At 41.9% G+C, this 23,966-nt stretch overlaps 1 protein-coding gene across 10 annotated transcripts in view; it reads left to right on the top strand.

Annotated features, from left to right (window-relative positions):
* Positions 1-23,966, top strand: part of Mkk4 (MAP kinase kinase 4) — a 335,120-nt gene that overhangs the window by 225,524 nt on the left and 85,630 nt on the right. For all 10 annotated transcript variants that reach the window (XM_068359301.1, XM_068359292.1, XM_068359283.1 and 7 more), the window contains one exon: positions 9,349-9,528. In XM_068359301.1, coding sequence (XP_068215402.1) covers positions 9,349-9,528 — 180 coding nt within the window. The remainder of the gene's footprint in view (positions 1-9,348; positions 9,529-23,966) is intronic.

The following is a 23,966-nucleotide window of genomic DNA, read 5'->3' as shown; positions in this document are numbered from 1 at the left end:
TTATTATGTCAAACTCCTTAGTGTTTGGGGGTCTGTAAACTACAATATTCACTAGTTTTTCAAATTCAAATTCTACCGCAATCAATTCACATTCTGTGTTGCTGTATTTTTCACAGACTTTTCCTTGATTTATGTCTCTTCCATATATTGCGGTTCCCCCTTGATTCCTATTTTTTCTGTCTGATCTCTAAGTTTGGAAACCCTTAATCTGGTCATCACTGCCAGTCTCTTGGGAATACCATGTTTCACTTATATTTAATATATCTATTTTTTCAATTTGGGTTAGTTCTTCTAAGAACTCTATTTTCCTTTTAGAGTTACTCGTGACTAAACCCTGTGCATTCATCACTATTATGGTTTGTGTTTCATCCCCATTATTTAATATTGGTAATAATATGGATTCTCCCATGCTTCCTTCCTGTTCTGATATGATGTTCTTTTCTTCATTTCCCGAAATTCTGCCATTAAAAAATCCAACTTTTCTATTATATTTGCTCTTTCGCCTTCATATTTCGCCTTCATGAGAGAGAGAGAGAGCGAGAGAGAGAGAGAGAGAGAGAGAGAGAGAGAGAGAGAGAGTGCGGGTATGCATGTGTTTCTGTGTGTGCGTGTCCGCGGTGCGCGCCACCGAACGAGCGGTAGTTAGAGTAATGATTGTTTGTAATGTGAAAGACTGTTGGTATAATTGAGGTTGTTTGTTTACGTTTTTAGCTAGGTTAGTGGTGATGAATGTCTTGGGTTGTAATCGAATGCCGTGTTTTTGTTTATTGTACTACCCGAAGCGAAGAATTGATCGCCACAACTAATAATAGTCTTGTTAATTTCATTATTAAACTCAGGTTGCCATATGTGAACTAAGATTTTTTTCTTACAGAGAGAGAGAGAGAGAGAGAGAGAGAGAGAGAGAGAGAGAGAGAGAGAGAGAGAGAGAGAGAGAAAGATTTGATACCAGAAAACCTCAAATTCTCTCTCTCTCTCTCTCTCTCTCTCTCTCTCTCTCTCTCTCTCTCTCTCTCTCTCTCTCTCTCTCTTTTAACAAGACTATTGTTAGTTGTGGCGATCAATTCTTCTCTCAGAGAGAAGTTTTGATAATTATACTGTGTACTATACAAAACAAATCTTTTTAAAGTGAAACAATACTGTTTGAAATATGACAAAATATTGTCGACTCGTTACCGAAGTTTAGGCTATTCACTGCTGATAAACGAACCCAACCTACGTGTGAAAACCTTGAACACCAACGGGAAAAATAAAGCTTTTATGTTTACTGTACTAAACAGAAATAATGCTTTAATATGCCATCAATATTAACACTAAAATTAAAATTATTGAAAGGTTAGAGAAAAATAAAGATTGCCGAGACCATAACCACAGTTCTGATTACATTTTGTCAGCTGGACTTGCATAGTTGAAGTTGGTTTCATTGTTGATGTGGAATTTTATCCTTTTATAGGTGATTTATTATGAAATCATGTTAATAAGATATAAGGTAAATATCGTTTAGTAACATTTATTATCAAGCACTGTATTCAGAGCAACCAATATACTTGAAAACACAATAGATTTGATACATTTTGCTGTGCTTGACTCCCAGACTTTGAACAGCTTCCCAGATACAGAAAATTTATTTTTGAAAATTAGCCATCGCATAAATGGGGAATCGCATAATTCGAACACACATAATTCGGGACCGTACTTTACAGTAGTAGATTTGGAATTATACATTCCTTCTCTTTCTCTTCCTCTTCCATTGGTAATTTGGTAAAAGTAAATGACCCTTTTACCTCTTTCACTTCCAAATTTGCATAAGATTTTGAAGACTAGCGTTTGAACAAACTTGATGACTTTTTCTTTAGATAGATATCCAATGTTTATTGGATTACACTTTTTATCACTACATATAAGTTTATGACAAGCAATGGTATCATGAATTTTTCTCTCAACTTTTGCAAACCTGTCTAAGTTGATATCCATTTCTTTCAAAATTTTCCATCCATTATCAAATTGTACAAAAGCCTTGGCTAATTTCTTTGACATGAACTATTTTTGGGGGTTTGTCCGATAATTCTTGTTTCTCTCTCACTCCACATCTTTTGATATCTTTCAAGGTCAATTAGTTCTTGATTTGTCAGTTCCTCTGCATCAGTGAATTAAGGCTCTTGAATGACTTCTTCAACTGCCAACTCTAATGTTCCTTGACATATTCACTTAATTATTTATTCAATAGCATGATCTTTCTTTAACTCTTTTAAATGTATTAGCATTTGTATATGAAACCTTTTTCGATATTCCATTCCAGAATATTTGGAGAATCTGAAGAGACATGAGCTTGCTGAAAGTGTGGTCTCGCTAAATTCAGGCAGGAATAGCACATTATCTAATCTTGGATAGAAACAACAGTTTCAGTTGTTTGAGTTAGATCCAGGTTACTTATTGTCCATAGAAAATCCTCTGCTTTGGTAACATAAGTTCTTGTGAAGCAACTCCTATGCCTCCATAGCATGAGTTTTCTCAGCTTGCATCCCTTCAAGGATATGAGGAATAATTTTCTTGGAAGCTCAACAACAGGGCCTTTATGGTAGAGTTCTTCTGAACTCTCCTCATCAGATATTTTTGTTATCTGATGCATCAAGGGAAGTATAGGTTACACAACTGGAAGTTAAGATCTTTTCAGGTGTACAAACAAGAGACTATTTTCATCTTCAATTTTATTCCAAAACAATGCAGTATTCTACCTCTTCACACTCTAGAAGATGGTGAACCCTCAGCATAATCATAGTGGCTTTGTTTGAAACAGAGTGATATTTGTTCTCTTTATCGATGTATTGGCTTGTGCAATGTACGAGCGCATACTTCAACATAACCTAAAATGGTCAACCTGGTCCAATAATATGAGAAATATACTGTTGGACTACTCTGTGATCAGGGGTAGTTACTGTACATTATAGGGGTAAAAGGTCCCTACTTGCTTGGAAAGGGGTTTTTGAGTTCAAGCAGTTTATCTCAATGGTACAGGGACACTTAATTAATTGATACCTTGTTTAACAAGAAGTTGCATGTTCCCCATTTCAGCCTCGTTCACAAAGTATTCAACCAAGTATGTCTCTCCAAATCTAAGGTTAACTACTACATATTTGTGAAACCTGGTCCATGATTAAGAGATTCTTTTCTCTGTTCTCTAGTCTTTGGTAGTGCCAAAGCCTCTGTACCATGGTCTTCCAGTCTTAGGTGAGAGTTCTCTCCCTTTAGTTGAAGGGGGTATCCTAGAGGGTATTTAGCCTTGCATGGTATATCGGCTCTGCCATGTTGACTAGGTTTTTTATTTTTTATCTAAAGTCATTGGGTTTTATCACTTTTTTTCTGTACATATTTTTTGATTATCATTATTGTTAATTTAGTGTAATGCATCTTTTTTATTGCCATTAATTCTTATCCTGTCTGGAGACATTTGAGTGAAATCCTGGACCAGTACGTTGTAGACTTTGTCAGTGTTGTCTACTCTATTGCAATATTTGTGGTCTACATGCAAAAATTCAAGATTTTACAGTTGTGTCCATGCAGTATGATATTCTTTTGTGCTCAGAAACTTTGGTTTTTAATATGAGGCACTCATCTGAGCTACTTATAACTGCTTTTAAGAAGCCAATAATTTTGAAACGGGACTCCATTCCTAGGGCCAGGGGAGTGGCAGTGTATATTAGGACTGAGTATCCTGCTTCTCATAAGTCTTGCAATGAGTGTGGATGCCATGAGATTCAGGTAATAAAAGTTTGTGGCAGGTATAACAACTTCTATTTATGTTCGATATACTGGAATCCAGACATGGATGATTTTATATTTGTCTGTCTTCTTACCATTATGGCTAAGATCCAAGACGATAGAAAGGCCTCTTTTGTTTTTTGTTAGTGATTTCAATGCTCACTATAGGGAATTGTTAAATTCTATTTTCCTTACTGATCGCCATGGCTTAAGAGCTTTGAACTTTGCCTGTGAATCAAGCTGTGAACAGATCATAAGTGAAGCTACTCACAGGTCTGATAAATGCTTGGATCTCATATACAGCAACTCTCCTGGGGTTATAACAAGTAAAGTTGGTTCTCCAGTTGAGACATCTGATCATGCATTGATTTCATTAGTAGTGGAGACTGAGCAGCCTGTCTCTGATGTATCATACTCATCTAAGCATTATATGAAATCTCAGCAGACTGGACTGGCACTTTGAGTGATCTTTTGGGCTTGAATTGGTCACAATTATATAGTAGTGTTGATCCTGTTGTTTCTTTAAATGAGAATTTAGTCAACATAATTGATTAATATATCCCTTCTCATGTGCTGAGGTACCGAGTGAAAGACAAATCCTGTTCAATAATGATTGTAAATGTGCTTATTTGGAGAAGCAGGAACCTGGTCCATGATTAAGAGATTCTTTTCTCTGTTCTCTAGTCTTTGGTAGTGCCAAAGCCTCTGTACCATGGTCTTCCAGTCTTAGGTGAGAGTTCTCTCCCTTTAGTTGAAGGGGGTATCCTAGAGGGTATTTAGCCTTGCATGGTATATCGGCTCTGCCATGTTGACTAGGTTTTTTATTTTTTATCTATAGTCATTGGGTTTTATCACTTTTTTTCTGTACATATTTTTTGATTATCATTATTGTTAATTTAGTGTAATGCATCTTTTTTATTGCCATTAATTCTTATCCTGTCTGGAGACATTTGAGTGAAATCCTGGACCAGTACGTTGTAGACTTTGTCAGTGTTGTCTACTCTATTGCAATATTTGTGGTCTACATGCAAAAATTCAAGATTTTACAGTTGTGTCCATGCAGTATGATATTCTTTTGTGCTCAGAAACTTTGGTTTTTAATATGAGGCACTCATCTGAGCTACTTATAACTGCTTTTAAGAAGCCAATAATTTTGAAACGGGACTCCATTCCTAGGGCCAGGGGAGTGGCAGTGTATATTAGGACTGAGTATCCTGCTTCTCATAAGTCTTGCAATGAGTGTGGATGCCATGAGATTCAGGTAATAAAAGTTTGTGGCAGGTATAACAACTTCTATTTATGTTCGATATACTGGAATCCAGACATGGATGATTTTATATTTGTCTGTCTTCTTACCATTATGGCTAAGATCCAAGACGATAGAAAGGCCTCTTTTGTTTTTTGTTAGTGATTTCAATGCTCACTATAGGGAATTGTTAAATTCTATTTTCCTTACTGATCGCCATGGCTTAAGAGCTTTGAACTTTGCCTGTGAATCAAGCTGTGAGCAGATCATAAGTGAAGCTACTCACAGGTCTGATAAATGCTTGGATCTCATATACAGCAACTCTCCTGGGGTTATAACAAGTAAAGTTGGTTCTCCAGTTGAGACATCTGATCATGCATTGATTTCATTAGTAGTGGAGACTGAGCAGCCTGTCTCTGATGTATCATACTCATCTAAGCATTATATGAAATCTCAGCAGACTGGACTGGCACTTTGAGTGATCTTTTGGGCTTGAATTGGTCACAATTATATAGTAGTGTTGATCCTGTTGTTTCTTTAAATGAGAATTTAGTCAACATAATTGATTAATATATCCCTTCTCATGTGCTGAGGTACCGAGTGAAAGACAAATCCTGTTCAATAATGATTGTAAATGTGCTTATTTGGAGAAGCAGGAGGCCTATCGTCTTTGGAAGGGTAACAGATCAGATTAGACTTGGAATAACTATAGTCAGCTTAGAGCTTTTGCTCAGAGATTTTATGTTTCAACTGAAAAGAAATACAATTTAACCATTAAAGAAACCCTTTCTGGTACAGCTCAGGAGTATAAGTGGTGGGGGGGCTACCCTTAAATCTGCACTCTTTGGTGTATACTGTATATGACAGTTCCTCCTCTCCTTAAACCAGATGGCTCTGTTGTTCACAATCCAAAGAAAAGGCAACCCTTTTGGCTGATGTTTAACAGTAAGCAGAATAATGAGAAACTTGATCTTCCTCATTCCTGTTTTACTTAGGCTAAACTAACTTGTTTAGCTTTTCTATCTTGGGAAATTAAAGCTCTTTTGATGGATATTGATGCTTATGGAAGTGTAGACCCAAATGGTATTTTTCCTTTGTTTTTTTTAAAGACTGCAGATTTCTTAGCTCCAAAGTTATCTGTTGTTTTGTGTAAGTTAGCAAGAAGATCTTTTAGCATTTGATGGCGAATCAGTAATGTTACTCCATTATGTAAATGTGTTTCTGGTAGTTCAAATCCAACTGATTACCGTCCAATTTCCATTACTCTAATATTATCTAAAGTTTTTGAACGTCTTTTAGCAAAACGTCTAAATACGTTTGCAGAAGGCAGTAATCTGTTCCTTAGTTTGAAGTTTGGCTTTCGTAAAGGCCTTGGAACACACAATGTACCTTCTTACTATCTCTAATGCTATACAGAAATCTCTTGACTATGGTCAGGAAGTTCGTATGTTTGGCCTTAATCATGAAGCCCTTGTTTTCAAACTTGAACAGTTAGGAGTGGGTGGGTCTTTTCTTAGCATCATCATTGAATATTTTAGTAATAAGTAGCATACAGTTGTTGTTGATGGTCACCATAGTGAGTATAGGAATGTGATATCTAGTGATCCTCAGGGTAGTGTTCTTGGCCCATTACTTTTTATACTATATACACATGCCATGTGGTTAGGCCTAGAAAACGAGCTTGTTGCATATGCAATTGATGCCACTCTCTTTGCATCAATCCCATCTTCTGAATGTACATATGGGGTTGCTGAATCCCTTAATAGAGATCTTGCTGAAATTAGTGTATGGTGCAAATTATGGGGTGTGAAGTTGAATCCTAACAAAACTCGAAGTATGATTGTAAGTAGGTCGAGGACAGTTGCTCCTCAACATCTGGATCTCAGCGTTGATAATATTTCTTTAACTTTGTATGATTTTTTAAAGTTTTAGGTGTGATTCTCAATTACAAATTTACTTTTAAGATTTTCGGGGATCAATCTATACTAAATAAATGTTTTAATTCTTTTAGTCTACCTTTTTTTTTCAAGTATTTTACTCCTGTCTGGCCTTCTGCTGCTGATTCTCATCTTGATTTGTTGGACAGGAACTCACGGTCTATCAAGTTTTTAATTCCTGATTTACATATTAATATCTGGCACTGTCGTTCAGTAATTTTGTTATGCATGTTGCATAAGATTAATCATATTCTAACCATCCTTTACATTCAGACCTTCCTGGACAGTACCACCCAGTTCATAATACTATGTATGCAGGTAATTCTAATAGTCAGTCCTTTTCCATCTTGAGGCTCAACACTAAACTGTATTCTAGAAGTGTTATTCCAGCTATGACCAAGTTGTAGAATGATCTTAACCGGGTAGTTAAATTGGTAGAACTTTGAAAGTTCAAACTTGCAGCAAATGTTTTTATGTTGATCAGGCAGACATGAGTCTATTTTTTTACTTTATGTATGAAACCTCTATTCTAATGTTGTTAGTGTTATTAAAATATTTTATTTTAATTGCTTATTAATTTAAATATACTTTGTTTCCTTATTTCCCTTCCTCACTGGGCTATTTTTCCCTGTTGGTGCCCTTGTGCTTATAGCATTTTGCTTTTCCAACTAAGGTTGCAGCTAAGCAATTAATGATAATGATGATTTACACTGGTTCTAATTTCAGACTTTCCTCTCTCTGCTACCTTTTGGCAAACTGTGTTGTGGATCTTTTCCAAGACTGTTTTCCTAGCCTTGGTTTTCTGAATCAAGAGACAAAGCTTTTTGCTTCTCCTCTTTAGATTTTGATGATTCCTTCTCTGGATCCTACACAAAGCTCATGTATAGACCCTGTTGGATCAGTACCAAAAGGTATGGGAGAAGTGTTTTAAATTCATCCAACTTTTGCCTAGTGAGTTCTGTCTTATGAGGATAGGATCCACCCCTAGAGGGTGATCATAAGGCTCGAACAGAAGCCTTCATGTAGGAGTACACTCTCATACTATGTCTGCAAAGAACTTGTTGATTTTCCATAAATGAGGACAAGAGCCTGGTGCAACTTGTCTCTCTTCATCTTATCTTTGGTATCACTTAGAAGTTCTTTTGATTTATGTTTCTCTGACCTTTGATAGTTCCTAATGCTTTGTGTAATCTCCCAAGAATCTAGAGTTTTGTCTTGAGGTGTTACGGATAGCTTTAGTTTGGAGAAGGAAGTTGAGTAACCGTCACTTTTCCTTTTTCCTTCCTCTCCCTGGGGCAGCACTGTTGGTGAAAATATGCTTGCCTGACAAGTTTGCAGGCAGGCATGCAGGCTTTGTTTTAAGAGTGATTTCATTCAACTTTTCTTTTAACAGTCGGTAGTGTGGGGATAGTTTCTCTTAACCCCATGCTTATTTTTATATTGGGATGATAAGTGCCATCAAAATTCTTTCCTTTTTTCTAAGGGAGAGTAGTTCCCCATCCATTTTTTCTAGTACTGGGTTGGGACCTAACAACTGAATCCCTGATGCTGATTAGATCATAGAGATATTTTTTTGCTCCCTAGTACCAGAAAAAAACATATTTCAATGTCTTCTACATAAAGTTTGAAGGGTATGTTCACATAGGAATTAATGATTGATTTTGAAGATAATTTGTATTATACAAACCTAAGTCCTGAATGGAAAAGTGAATAGCTTACATCAGGCAATTGGGCAATACTCTACCACTCTCCTGTGTACCAACAATCAACTACCTTATTACCAAACTTCAATAACCATCCTAGCTAGAGTTAAAGAAAGCTTTACTTCTACATAAAGTACATAATTATTTTATACATAGAAAGATTACAAATTAGTATCTTTGAAATCTGCAATTTTGATACAAATGATGTAAATGTTATCATTTTTTCAAAAGCAAGCAAATATCTCATGTCATAATTTTTATAAGACTAATAGAAAGATAATATTAGTATATAGTGTATTGTGTAAAGTAAGCAGAGGCTATGCCGTATTGTTGAGAAGAATTTCGTTTCAAAGTTATGAATATAAGAATTACTTTGTTGCTGAAACTTGTCTTACTACTAAGTACCCTTATTAGGTTACTGTGTTTATTATGTGTGCACCATGAGAATAATGGATTGACTGGAATAAATAGTAACATTTAACTCTCAATTTTGTTTGTTCGATAAATGTTATTTAATCAATTATCTCCTGAACCCTATAACAAATATCTGCCCTGTGTAAATTTCCATGTCCTTTCTATGAAAGTCGAGAATGGTAATGAAATTGTCTGATTAACCTCTAATAATATTAGTGATAATGATTAAAAATGCTCATGGCCTTTTATGAACAATTTGGTTTTGTGAACTTGTGTTTTCTATTTTCAGACATTAACGGCATTGAATTACCTAAAAGAAAAATTAAAAATTATACATCGCGATGTTAAACCTTCTAATATTTTATTGGACAAACGTGGCAATATAAAGCTCTGTGATTTTGGTATTTCTGGACAACTTGTGGATTCAATTGCAAAAACACGGGATGCAGGATGTCGACCATACATGGCGGTAAGTTGATATGTGATAATCTTCCATGCTTATAATCTTCCTCTAGATGCTGATTTCTTTTCAATACATTATCCAAGATAAGAATTATAATTATCTATATGAACCTCCCCTGATATTTATATGGCCTCTTCTCCTGAGTATTGGTTTAATCGACCTTTACCCGTAAAATTTTAAAAATTTAAGAATTATCCTTCTCTTTCCCTTCAATTAACACCTAATTAGTAAAGGAAGGATTATTCTCGTGGCAAGTGGTAACTGACGCGCCAGTCTCTTTGTGTTTACAGTTATCTCAGTTGTATTGGTTGTGGTCAGATGCTCTCCAGATTGTTTCCTTATTACTGTGCGTTAAGATGTTTTCTCCTAGCTTTGTTAGAAATTGCTACATGGAGTGTGCACTGGAATTGTTTCTGAAAGTTCGTTAAATGCATTCCCTTTATGTGTCGTGTTGGTGGCAATACTGCATTTCCCACACAATACCTCTCATGGGAAAGTATGCTTCAGTGGCTGCCGATCAAGTTAACAGTTCAAAGTGGTGAAGGAAACTTGTTATTAGTTCAGGGAAAAAGCAAGGGAAGAGTAGGCTAGTTGATTATAGCGCCGATGATGACAATAATCACATGTCTCCACCTTTAGATACTCATATAATCAGCCAACTTTCAATAGTGATGAGTTTCATAAGCTATTGGTATTAATAGCTTTCTTTGTTGAAATTCAGAAGGCCAGTGAAACCTCTCCTTGAAGCGGTAACACTGGTTTTACCTGGCCCATTACCAACCCAACCATACTCCCCAAGTTGAGTCTAGTGTTGATAGTGTTTTTTTCAGTAAGCACTTTTGAAAGCTTGCTGCATGTTACAGATTTGAAAGGCTCTTACAGATGCTAAACCTTTGCAGTAATTTTACTCTGCAATGGGGGTCATAAAGACATAATCCTCATTTGTTCCTATAGGAAATACAAACCACAATTTAAATTAGTTTACTCCTTTACTGTTTGGCTATGACCAGAATTAAGGAAATCATGGGATTCTGACAACATGGTATGGTTACCAGCATCCCACCCATGCAGGGTAGGAGTGGCTGAGTCAGTGGAACTCGCATCACTTAACTTCAAATCGTCGTTCTAGTCGGACGTCTGCTTCGACCGGTCTCCACACTACGCTTCACTTTATGCTTTGTGATTTGTGATTATGAGTGTATCTCAATTTAATTTGAGAACCTCCCCCAGTCTTGAAGATAGTCCATGTGGCACCTTTATGAGCCGAGTGGAGGTATATCCCCCATCCTTTGTGTCCTGGGTGTTGTGGTAAGCAATACTCTCTTTTTTTCTCTACTTGTGATTTTTGCAGGAATTGGCAGCCCTTTCAATGATAAATACAATAGTCGTAAGGAGAAGAAGGCTAAAGGGGATTGTTCCCCTTCTGCATCTTCATCTACTGAAAACAAGAAGCAGAAGCCTTCCATTCCTAATCCCGATCATTCTCTATCAGACCCTTCCTTAAACTCTGATACTTAAGGATGACGGCTATTTTGTGCAACATGGTGCTCTTGTAGACGTATTATTACCCACTGTGATTAGTGAACCGGAAATCTTACAGTGATATAGATCCTTTGGTGAAAGCAAGAGATGTTACTAGTTACATTAGTCTCACCAGCTTACATGAACCTTAACAACCCTCCATCTTCCCCCACAAGTGTTGCTAACTCGGGAGATTACCTCTTTATTTCATATTTAGCTGTTCAGGGAGTTTTAACCTCCATAGTGCAGGAGTACTCCCACAGAGAGGATTTTAAACATATCACTTAAACATAGGCCACCTTGGACTCCATGCTGAGAGGTAACAGATCAACTTATTTCCCCAGGTACAGAAGGAGCATACTATTCTCTTATCCGTACTCACGACGAGTCTGGCCTTCCTTTAACTCGTAAGGGTCCTAAAGGTAAGTCTTTCCCCCAAAAAAGAAGCAACCAGCTTCTCTCCAAGGAAGATCACTTCATTATCAGATGTTTTTCAGGTAGACCTCACCAGGAATCTCACCAGGAATTACAGGCCTAATCATATCATCCAAGTGTGAGTACAATATTAGCCCTGCACCTGCAGACCCACAAAAGAGTTCCACGCTTTTTTCCCTAAACAGGCACAGACAAGTGTTCTTTTATGGCATCTCAGTCAGAAAACTGTGCAAGCGATTCACTAGGTGATGACTGAGAGAAACGACGAATACAACCAATTTTGTTTAGATGGAGCATGAGTATATAGTAATGCCTCACAACACTAAATTAATTCGTTCTGGAGTGGCTTTCGTTTTATGAAAATTTTGTGTTATGAGTCACATTTTATGTGTAAATCGCCTAATTCGTTCCAAACCCTACAAAAACAGAACATTAAATCTTATAATAAAGCTAAAGTATAAGCACAATAAAATACCATTTAATATGCCTAAACTAACTGTTAATACCTGTAAATTAAGTAGTTCTCAGAACATAATGCAAATATAAATGGAAAAATAATACAATACATTCAGTACAATACCATACATGCAATACAATACCATACATATACAAAATATACAATACCATATATGAAGGTAAAAGTGGAAGAGAAAAAGAGGGCTTTTGAAGAATCTCTGCAGAGTAATAGTGTAGAGAAGTATGAAAGATACAGAGAGAAAAATAAGGAAGTAAAGCACAAGGTAAGTGAGGCAAAGAGGGCAGCTGACCTGAGGTGCGGTCAGGGATTGGGTCATTCATGTGAAGAGAATAAGAAGAAATTTTGGAAAAAAGTGAAGAGAGTAAGGAAGGCTGGTTCAAGAATTAAAGAGACAGTGAAAGATGGAAATGGAAGGTTGTTAAAAGTAGAGGAGGCAAGGAAAAGATGGGCGGAGTATTTTGAAAGTTGCTGAATGTTGAGGATAATAGGGAGGCAGATATAATTGCTGTTGCAGGTGTTGAGGTGCCGGTGATGGGAGATGAGAATGAGAGAGAGATTACAAGAGAGGAAGTGAGGAGAGCACTAGATGAAACGAGAGTAGGAAAAGCATCTGGTATGGATGGTGTGAGAGCCGAGATGTTGAAGGAAGGGGGTGTGACTGTACTTGAATGGTTGGTGAGATTGTTTAATATGTGTTTGTTCCAACACGGAGTACTTACCTCGAACTACTGTCTTAGGAGGATCTGGGATCTCCTCATTAACCGACCAAGAATTTTACGTAGTTCCCCCTCTCTCCGTTACCTTGTCGGGGCGCTCCGGGGCGGAAGGATACTCACCCTGTGGCGCCCCGGGGTCAGCGCGTGAGGAAGCGCTGCTAGGTCGTCAGTAAGCATCTGGTCGCGGCGTAGATATCATCTCACTGCTCTCTCTCACTTATCCCGTCCGATCACCTTGTGTACTACGTGTTCCTTTGAGTTCCTTATCCCTTGTGCACCACCTGTTCCCTTTGTGTTCTTGTGTTACTTGCGTGTTAACCTTTCATTATCATGGAATCCCAGCATCGTTGTCCCGGGCCCAAAGCTGGTAAGTCTTGCGGGGCCTGGCTGTCCAAGCTGGAGGTCAACCCGCACTCGCTGTGCGCCTTGTGTCGAGGAAATACGTGCTCCCCGCCCTCCACGTGTCCGGAGAGATCTCCCAAGAAAGCGTGCCTCGCCTCGCCGCTAACGTCGCCCTCAGCGCCTTTGGAGAGGGGTTCTCCTTCATCTTCCCCTACCCAGAGCAGGGGACGAGGTAAGTCCGTTGCGGGGAAACGGCCCATTGCCGTTCCCCTTGAATCTGATGTTGGGGAATCTCTGTAAGAGGGGCCTACACAGACGAGTGGGCGGTCTGCTAGTGTGGTGGAAGTTTGTGTTGTGGACGAAGGCCTGGTGCCTGCAGGACCCGTCTCTAGTGAAGACCCGGTGTGGGGGAAGCCCGAAACAGAGCCTACCCCCCCCCCCCATCATGGCAGTGTTTTTCAGGTTCAGCGGGTTCCAGGAACGGTCGGGACAAAGAAAGGCGGGCCTCGTGTTCTCCGGACCCCGACTCCATTGTTTGGACTGCGCCTGGGACACCCTTCAGGTCCCCTATGCGACAAGAAGAGGAGTTCGAGGGACGGTTTGCCTCCCGATCCGCTTTCCGCACGCCCACAGCTACGCTTCCGCCGGACTTCATGGAACCCTTTTCCCTGGTATCCAGACCAAGGGCCCCTAGAAGACTTGTTATAGAGTCAGAGGACTCAGACAGCTCTTTCTCCTCGGATAGTTTCTCGACCTACAGCTCTTTCTCGTCGGAGGACTCCAGCAGCCGGGACACCAGGAAGAAGCGGAAGAGGTCCAGGAGAAGGAGAGCCAGCTCCCAAGCCAGCCCGGCCAGGAAGAGGTCGAGGTCCTCGAGAAGGAGGAATAAGAGGAAGTTCCTTGAGGAGGAGGTTAGTTAAAGTGGTTCCCCACCATCGTGGGTCGAGCAAGACGGCTGCCGCCCCAATGCCTGCCTCGGTGGCCGCTGGAGCCGCTTCCGTACCCTTGCCCGGTGTCTCTTCGGCTCCGCCCGCCCGTCGGGTGCAGCCGTTGGCACACTTTCAGTTGCCCGCACCCAACAAGTCAGCGGCTCCATCCACTCGACGAGAACTTCCGCGGATGATACCCGGCGGCTCGGCCCCCAGCCACTTCATCGTGGCGGCTCCGTCCAAGTTACGGAACCTGCCGCTGCCGCGACCAACAACCAGCGCCATCCGGATTCCCCCGGGAGGGGGTAGACCCATGACGGCTACCCCTGCCCCGGCGGCTCTATCCGCGACGGAGGCACCCGCTCCACCATCCCGTCAAGAGGGAAGGGCTGCCTCTGGTCCCATGGATCCCTCCGTGTTCGAAGATGCTGCTGACACGGAGGGGCACATTGTTGAGGAGTTGCTGGACACAGGCGACTGCTCCCCGGACGAGATCTCATCAAATAGAAAGGTTCTGGCCCTAATTCGTCACCACCATAGACTGGACGAACCTCAGCCTTCGTCGGAACAAGCTTGGCTGTCAGGTCTGGGCAGGATGGTGGACAATCCGGTCCAGCAGAAACCATCCCTAACCCTACCCTTAGCACCCGACATCGCCCTGGGGATGGAGCATGTAGATCGCTTCGTGTCAGGCCCGAAAAACTCGCTAAGAGCCCAGGGTTCCTTTAAGCTCCTGCCGGGACTTAGAACCCAAAAGAAGTTTTACGTTCCGGAGGGGCGGCACTCAAAACCCCGCACACTTGAAGAGGCCGTCGCTACCCTGAACCAGGGCAACACCGATGAGCGGAGCCTGAACGCACCGGTGGTGTTCTCGCAAGCAGAGCCCGCCATGATGGAGGACACAGCCCAGGACATAGTGAACGTAACCTCATGGCTGGACTGGTGGGCGTGCACCCTAGCAGGGTTCCAACTGGCACACGACCTATCAGTGCTAGAGAACCAGGCCTTGTTACAAGAATTGATCCGCTCGGGGGGCAAGGCGATGAAGTTTCTCACCTTCCAGTCCCTTACCCAGACAACGAACTGGGTTCTGAGGAGAAGGGACACGGTGCTGAACAGGCTGCCCCGCAGGCTCCCCGAGCAAGAAGCCAAATTCCTAAGGAACTCCCCTGTCTGGGGCGAGACCGTGTTCACCCTTCAGGCAGTGGCGGAGACTATAGAGAGGGTCGGGAAGTTAAAGAGCTCGGCCGAGCCAAGACAGCAAGTGACAAGGCGGCCCTCGCATAGAAGATCGTCAGCGGACAGGGCCTACCCGCCTATGCCTCCGGCTATGCAGGAGGCTTCCTCTTTTTCCTGGCACCAATCCCCTCGGCCCTCCAGAAGGAGCGGTGCCCCAACCCAGGCCTCCTTTAGACCTAGACATTCAGGCGCAAGGAGAGGCCGTCCAAACCGTCTCCCCAGGAGATAGGGAGAGAGGCCCCCTACACCATCCCACGCCTCAGGTGGGGGGGATGCCTCAAACGATATTGGCAAGCATGGTGAGACAACGGTGCGGATCCATGGACCGTGACAGTTCTCAGGGAGGGATACAGGATTACCTTCCTGTCAGATCCTCCCCCTCTGATCTCCGAACATCGAGCAGAGTGGCTAGCACCTAAAGATACCAAGAGGAGAGTGACCCTGCAAGCAGAAGTGGAGGCCATGTTGAACAAGGGAGCCCTACAGCCCGTCCACGAACCTTCCCCGGGATTCTACAGCAGGCTCTTCCTGGTAGAGAAAGCTACGGGAGGCTGGAGACCAGTCATCGACCTCACGGCTATGAAGAAATTCATCAAGAAGACCTCCTTCAAGATGGACACGCCGAAGTCGGTGCTGGCGGCCTTGAGAGAAGGGGATTTCATGATGTCCCTGGATCTCAAGGATGCATATTTTCAAATCCCCGTACACCCCTCCAGCAGGAAGTTCCTCAGAGTAAAATGGGGCTCCCAGTCCCTGCAGTTCAAGACCCTCTGCTTCGGCTTGTCGGCAGCTCCGCAAGTGTTCACGAGGGTGTTCATCCTTGTCTCAGTCTGGGCACACAAACAGGGCATCATGCTGATCAGGTACCTCGACGATTGGTTGCTGCTTTCAGCCTCAGAGGCAGTCTTAAAGGATCAGGGCACTCAGCTTGTACAGTTCTGCAGGGAACTAGGGATTACAATCAACCTCAAGAAGTCCCAGTTAGTCCCAGCCACCAGGATGACTTACCTAGGGATGGTCATGGACTCCCAGCTGGCGAGAGCGTTTCCCTCCCAGGAGAGACTGGACAACCTGGACCAAGTGACTCGCCTGTTTCTAGCAGACGCTCCAATGAGAGCCAAGGATTGGCAGAGACTCGTGGGACACCTGGTCTCATTGGAGAAATTGGTTCCGCAAGTGAGGCTCAAGCTGAGGCCAATACAATGGAACCTGAAGGACCTCTGGTCAGTGGAGGAGTCCCCGCAGAAGGTAGTCAGGGTGTCCCCATCCTCCAAGGACATGCTCCTCTGGTGGTCCGATAGGAGAAACACTCTGAAAGGGATACCGTTCGCTTCCACTCCTCCGGAGATGCTGCTCTTCACGGACACATCGAAAGAGGGGTGGGGAGCACATCTCCTCGAAGAAACAGCAGGAGGAAAGTGGTCAATGGAGGAAAGAGCCCGACACATCAATCTGCTCGAGCTCATGGCAGTACAAAAGGCCCTTGCGTCATTCGCCCGTCTTCTTCGGGGAAACTCGGTGGCACTCATGTGCGACAATGCCACGGTAGTGGCATACATCAAGAAACAAGGAGGCCTAAGATCAAGGGAACTGTGCGACCTCACAGCTCAAATCCTTGAATGGACCGAAAAGAGCCACATTCTGCTCACAGCCAGGTTCATTCCGGGGAAGAGAAACGTCCTGGCCGACGGCCTCAGCAGGACGGGACAGGTAGTAGGGTCAGAATGGTCTCTTCATCCACAGGTGGCACAGGAGTTTCTCCAGCTTTGGGGCTCTCCGGTGATAGACCTGTTCGCAACAAGGCTCAATGCACAACTACCAGTATTCTGCTCCCCTGTACCAGATCCGACAGCAGCGTTTGGAGACGCCTTCCAACACTCGTGGGACGGTCTCGACGTTTATGCCTTTCCCCCCTTCGGGATCATCAGGCAGGTGCTCATCAGGCTAAGGCAGTCGAGGTCTACAAAGATGACTTTGGTAGCGCCCTGGTGGCCAGAGAGGAAGTGGTTCGCGGATCTACAGGACCTGTCCACCCTTCCTCCGTGGCCCCTTCCGGCAAGAGAAGGCCTGCTAAGCCAACCTCACTTTCTAAGGCTACACGGAAACCCCCAGAGCCTGAGGTTACACGCGTGGAGGTTATCAAGCGCCTGCTAAAGAAAGAGGGATTCTCGGATAAGACTGCTTTCAGGATGTCGGGGTATCTCCGGAAGTCTTCATGCGTAGTGTACCAGGCCAAGTGGGCCACTTTTGTTAAATGGTGTGCCACACAGAATCTGCGGCCCTTAGAGGCTTCGGTCCACAACATTGTGGACTTCCTGGTTCACCTGAGAGACGACATGGGAGTCTCCATTCCAGCCATTAAGGGAGTCCGTGCAGCACTAGGGCAGGTTTTCCAACTTAAGGGCATCAACCTAGGGGCTTCTCGCCACATCTCCATGCTCATCAGAAGTTTTGAACAGTCTTGTGACCCTCGCTCCTCAAGGGTTCCCCAGTGGGATGTAGCCAAGGTCCTCAGGGCTCTCTCGAGACCTCCCTTCAAACCTCTTAAAGACATCCTAGACAAGGACCTCACTCTCGAGGCTGTTTTCTTGCTGGCTCTTGCGTCAGCCAAACGGGTGTCCTTCGAAGTCTCACACTCGAAATGGTGGAAGGATTTGTCTTTTAGGTTCTTGCCAGAATTTGTGGCCAAGACCCAGAACCCAGCAATTGCTGATCCTAGGGAGGAGGAATTCTCGATTCCAGCTATTCCGCACTCGGACAACCCAGAAGACCTGCTTTTGTGCCCCGTGAGGACTGAGATATTCTCAGTAGAACTTCCAAACTCAGACCAGCTATCAAAAGTTTGTTTGTTTCCTCAGGCCTGTCAAGAAAGCGGTGTCTGAGAACACGATATCTTTCTGGCTCCGGCAGGTTATCAAAAGAGCGTACGAAAGTGAGGGTTCCACGGTTCCTGGGACCCCGCGACCCCTTATTAGAGGCTTTAGCACGTCCCTAGCCTTTGACATCAACATGGCAGTGGGGAAAATCTTACGAGCAGGTAACTGGACCAGACAATGCACCTTTACAGCCCACTACCTGAAGGATTATATGAGGAAGTCCCTGGAGGCCTTCTCCACTGGGTTGTCTAAACCTAGCCTCCTATCTAGGTCTCGTGCCCCAGGATGTTTTGGGATAATCCGGCCTGTAAGCCACTCCCTCCTCCTAAGGTATAAGTCTCCTAAGAAAGTAGTTCGAGGTAAGTACTCCGTGTTGGAACAAATCACAAATTTTAAGTAATTTGTATTTTTCCTAACAGTACTTACCTCGAACTACTTTCGGGTTATGGCCCACCCATCCTACCCCGAGTATCTTACAGGAGTTCGAGGAGGACTTAAAACATACGCTTACTGATGACCTAGCAGCGCTTCCTCACGCGCTGACCCCGAGGCGCCCCAGGGCGCATATCCTTCCGCCCCGGAGCGCCCCGACAAGGTAACGGAGAAAGGCGGAACTACGCAAAATTCTTGGTCGGTTAATGAGGAGATCCCAGATCCTCCTAAGAAAATAGTTCGAGGTAAGTACTGTTAGGAAAAATACAAATTACTTAAAATTTGTGATTTTGTGTTGTCAATGGTACCAGTAGATTGGGTTTGTGCGTGTATTGTACCACTATACAAGGGTAAGGGAGATGTGCATGAGTGTTGTAATTCAAGGGGTATTAGTTTGTTGAGTGTAGTTGGAAAAGTGTATGGTAGGATACTGATTAATAGGATTAAGGATAAAACAGAGAAGGCAATCATAGAAGTACAGGGTGGTTTTAGAAGAGGTAGGGGTTGTATGAATCAGATTTTTGCAGTTAGGCAGATATGCGAGAAATATTTAGCAAAAGGTAAGGATGTGTATGTTGCGTTTATGGATCTGGAAAAAGCGTATGATAGAGTTGATAGTGAAGCAATGTGGAATGTGGTGAGGTTATATGGAGTTGGTGGAAGGTTGTTGCAAGCAGTGAAAAGTTTCTACATAGGTAGTAAAGCATGTATTGGGATAGGAAATGAAGTGAGCGATTGGTTTCCGGTGAGAGTGGGACTGAGACAGGGATGTGTGATGTCACCGTACTTGTTTAACTTGTATGTTGATGGAGTGGTGAGAGAGGTGAATGCTCGAGTGCTTGAACGAGGAATGAAACTGGTAGACGAGAATGACCATGAATGGGAAGTAAATCAGTTGTTTGCGGATGATACTGTACTGGTTGCAGACGCGGAAAAGAAGCTTGGCCGATTAGTGACAGAATTTGGAAGGGTATGTGAGAGAAGGAAGTTGAGAGTTAATGTGGGTAAGAGTAAGGTTATGAGATGCACGTGAAGGGAAGGTGGTGCGAGGTTGAATGTCATGTTGAATGGAGAGTTACTTGATGAGGTGAATCAGTTTAAGTACTTGGGGTCTGTTGTTGCAGCAAATGGTAGAGTGGAAGCAGATGTACGTCAGAGAGTGAATGAAGGATGCAAAGTGTTGGGGGCAGTTAAGGGAGTAGTAAAAAATAGAGGGTTGGGCATGAATGTAAAGAGAGTTTTGTATGAGAAAGTGATTGTACCAACTGTGATGTATGGATCGGAGTTGTGGGGAATGAAAGTGATGGAGAGACAGAAATTGAATGTGTTTGAGATGAAGTGTCTAAGGAGTATGGCTGGTATATCTCTAGTAGATAGGGTTAGGAACGAAGTAGTGAGGTTGAGAACGGGTGTAAGAAATGAGTTAGCAGGTAGAGTGGATATGAATATGTTGAGGTGGTTTGGCCATGTTGAGAGAATGGAAAATGGCTGTCTTCTAAAGAAGGTGATGAATGCAAGAGTTAATGGGAGAAGTACAAGAGGAAGGCCAAGGTTTTGGTGGATGGATGGAGTGAAGGAAGCTCTGGGTGATAGGAGGATAGATGTGAGAGAGGCAAGAGAGCATGATAGAAATAGGAATGAATGGCGAGCGATTGTGACGCAGTTCCGGTAGGCCCTGCTGCTTCCTCCGGTGCCTTGGATGACCACGGAGGTAGCAGCAGTAGGGGATTCAGAATTATGAAGCTTCATCTGTGGTGGATAATGTGGGAGGGTGGGCTGTGCCACCCTAGCAGTACTAGCCGAACTCGGTTGAGTCCCTTGTCAGGCTGGGAGGAACGTAGAGAGGAGACGTCCCCTTTTTTGTTTCATTTGTTTGATGTCGGCTACCCCCCAAAATAGGGGGAAGTGCCTTTGTATATGTACTGTACTATTATAGTTAACTTATTATGGAGAGATACTTTTTCTATAGTGCAATAACCCGTTTTCTTCATATTTTTAATGGGTGACTATTTTATTTTTGGCCTGGCTGGCAAATCTCTTTTCTTATCATGAAACATTTTCCACAATGTGAGTCATAAAAATCTGTGCATCTCATTTCGCAGAGTGAAAATTTTGTAAGTAGATTCTTTCGTGAAGAGAGGTATGACTATATATACAACCCATTCCAGTCAAGAATGGCACAAAAACTTAAAGTGATTCAAGAGCATACAGGTATAAAGAGGTTATCAGTGCGATGGGAGAGCAATAACAATTTTATACAAAAAACAAAAATAATGTTACAGTGTAGGTGCTTGTGTGTGATTCATGTGCGGTACATGGCTCCCCCATAAAATTGTCATATATTTGAAATATGGCGCCCTGCTCTTGAGAGGCGTATTGTAGGCAGGTCATTTGGTGGGATATATACAGGTTTTAGGCCATCAGTGGAGACCCAGTTGTCTTTGCCAAGAATGTTGATGAGGAATGCTTTCGCTGTACAACGGATCACGAGGAAAGGGGCCATTTGCTGTGGCTTGCTAGTGTCATTGCGCAGGAAAACTTGTGTTACCGAGTGCAGATCTGTCGGTGTGTGTTACTTAGTTGGGGACATGTAAGTCTGGTGGCTTGAAGTAAGTTTTTCCACAACATGACGTAGGCGTTGGAGATTGTCGGAGGATATTGCAGACAGAAAAAAGACTGCAGGGATGACCAACGGGTTGCCATACACCATTTCATCTGCTGAAACATCCAGGCTGTCCTTAGGAGTGGTATTTAGTCCCAGGAGGACCCATGGAAGCCGAGTAAACCAGTTGGAGTCACGCAGTGGGATATCAAAGCTGCTGTGAGGGTATGTTGAAAACGTTCAACCAATACGTTGGCAGCAGGGTTGTAAGCGGTTGTCTGATATGAAGGGTGATTCCCTGGAGATTCGCTAATGATGTCCACATTTGAGAGGTGGAAGTGGTACCCCTGTCAAGTAATATGCTCCGGGATACCTAATCTCGCTATCCATCCTGAGAATAAGGCAGACGTTGCAGTTTCTATGGGAATGGCTTCAGGCCAACGAGTGAAGTGGTCGATGACTGTAAACGGGTAACAATATCCTTGTGATGTGGGTAGGGGACCTACAACATCGGCGTGAATATGGGAAAAGCACCTATGAGATTGATGAAAGGTGCCACCTCCAGAATCGATGTTTTGATGTACTTTGGAGGTTTTGCATGAAGTATACGTGCGAACTCAATCTTTAGCATCTTTAATAATACAATCCCAAGATTTATTGATCAAGCCAAAGACACAGTCGCTGGTAGAGAGTGGGAAATTTTTATCTATGTCAAGAGAGTTCAAGGTTATATCAGAAGGTTTGAAGTAAATTATTTTTTAATGCTACCATAGATGTTATATAATTATTTAATAGCTCTAAAGTCTAAATGAAAATCTGAGGTACAAAGTTATTTAATGATATTTGAGAGTACTGTAAGTGTTTAAATTTTGCTGTACAGTATCTGATTCATCCTCAAACTAGCTCAATTCCCCTACAATTGTGTTCTTAGAAGAATAGTTCAAATTTGTTCTTTGTTAGTCTGTGATTTTTCAGGAGGTTAAAGATGCTAATTGATATCAGCTCTCATTATGGGTTATATTTTGTTCTAAATAATTTGCCTAAATTCACTTATCAAGTGAATGCAAAAACACTCGATAGTACGGTTACACAATTGATTTGTGTCACACAGGTTCAACATTTCAGATACCTACAGTATAGTTTCCTTCCAATCAGTTTCCTGGTCCATCTACCATATATCACCCTTATTCACAAAATCAGGAAAGAGGCAGAGATAAACCTATAAATAGTAATAGGTTATTTTCATGGAAAGTACACAAGGTTCATTCATGAAAAACTTTATACAGTAGGGTCCCGAATTATGCGAGAATTTGGTCGATTAATGACCTCGTGTAAATGGAAAATCGCGAATTTCGAAACACACAACTAACAGAAATAATTCCATTGTGGCCATGGCAACCAGCAATTTGCCTATTCAAATGTGTTTACTACCCATTTCCAATACTTTCTTTGTACTATACTGTATTTCTTTATGATATCAAATTGTTTTTGTAAATAAATAAAACATTTAATATACTTTAAAGTTCTAATAACTTGAAAAATGGTTAAAATTACAACCAGGATAGGTGTAAACACCATATATTTCCCGTTATAACACAACCCAAAATACAGACAAATTTTAATGTTTGTCATATCTATTGTATAATACAACTGGTGAATAGCAAAACCATCACTCTATAGACTAGCTTGTTGTATGATTGAAAATCCAGAATTATCAAAATAAAGGCGATTTTATATCATGCGTTTCCTAAACACGCTAAAAAGCACAATAGAAAACGACAACCAATGTTTTGTTTACGTTTATCTCTGATCACAACGAAGAAACAGACGCATTTATACATCTGTGTTTTTGAATTGACAGCAATTTTACCAAGTATAGATTATATGTTGAATTTGTTATTACCAATGTTCTAATTATTTTTTATTAGAACTTTCAAATAAATGAAATGAATGCCATTTATGAAATGTTTTTCTTTATGATGCCGCCTGAAACGGAAACCTTCCATTTGTTTACGCTCCATCTTCGATCATAATAAACAAACGAATGTATTAAACACACATGATCTAAGTCATAACTAATGATATTACAAACATTTAGTAAACATTATGTTATTACAAATATTTTACTTACCGTATCCATATAAATTCCTAAATTCGTAGCAAAGCTGGAAATTTTTTTTTCCTTATGTGTTTAATCCACAATAGCAAACTGCCGCTAATGACAGAGTGATAACTTACGATAATTCTAAACTGTTACGAAAGATAATTGTCCTTTCCATATCCAAAATACTTTTCCTAACTTCAGTTATAAGTCAACTTGTACCCACCTCAATTATGGATCCATATGCAAAAAAGGTAAAAGAAGAAAGTACTAGGCCTATTTTTAAAGTCACCGAACAATTAGGTTACCGCTATAACGTTCGATGTGTGTGAGAGAGAGAGAGAGAGAGAGAGAGAGAGAGAGAGAGAGAGAGAGAGAGAGAGAGAGAGAGAGAGAGAGAGAGAGGGATGGTTTTAAAGTACTAAACAATAAATATGATAGGTTATAACACATTGGTGTTTATGTAATATTAACTGTATAGATGGTTTGAATAAGTTAAGAAATGGTGTAAACAATTCTTTGTTATTGTATTCGCGCGGAAGCTAGACATCAGCTGATGTGATCACAGCCAAAAGTAAAACAAAAATAAGTTAGCAATACTCGATTTTTAAAACACACCCGAAATTTAACAACATAAGTACATGTTTTATTATAGCGCAATTGACATTTAAAGAGTAAAAATTTTCTGGAATAGAATGGTGTTTCCTAAAAAATAGTGGTTTGCGGACGAAATCGGTTACCGTATTTTAAGCTATGATTGAAATGGATGTATA

This window comes from Palaemon carinicauda, chromosome 2 (assembly GCF_036898095.1).
Source record: "Palaemon carinicauda isolate YSFRI2023 chromosome 2, ASM3689809v2, whole genome shotgun sequence".
NCBI lineage: Eukaryota > Metazoa > Arthropoda > Malacostraca > Decapoda > Palaemonidae > Palaemon > Palaemon carinicauda.
Note: the sequence above shows the minus strand (reverse complement) of the source record. Positions and strands in the feature narration are given on the sequence as shown.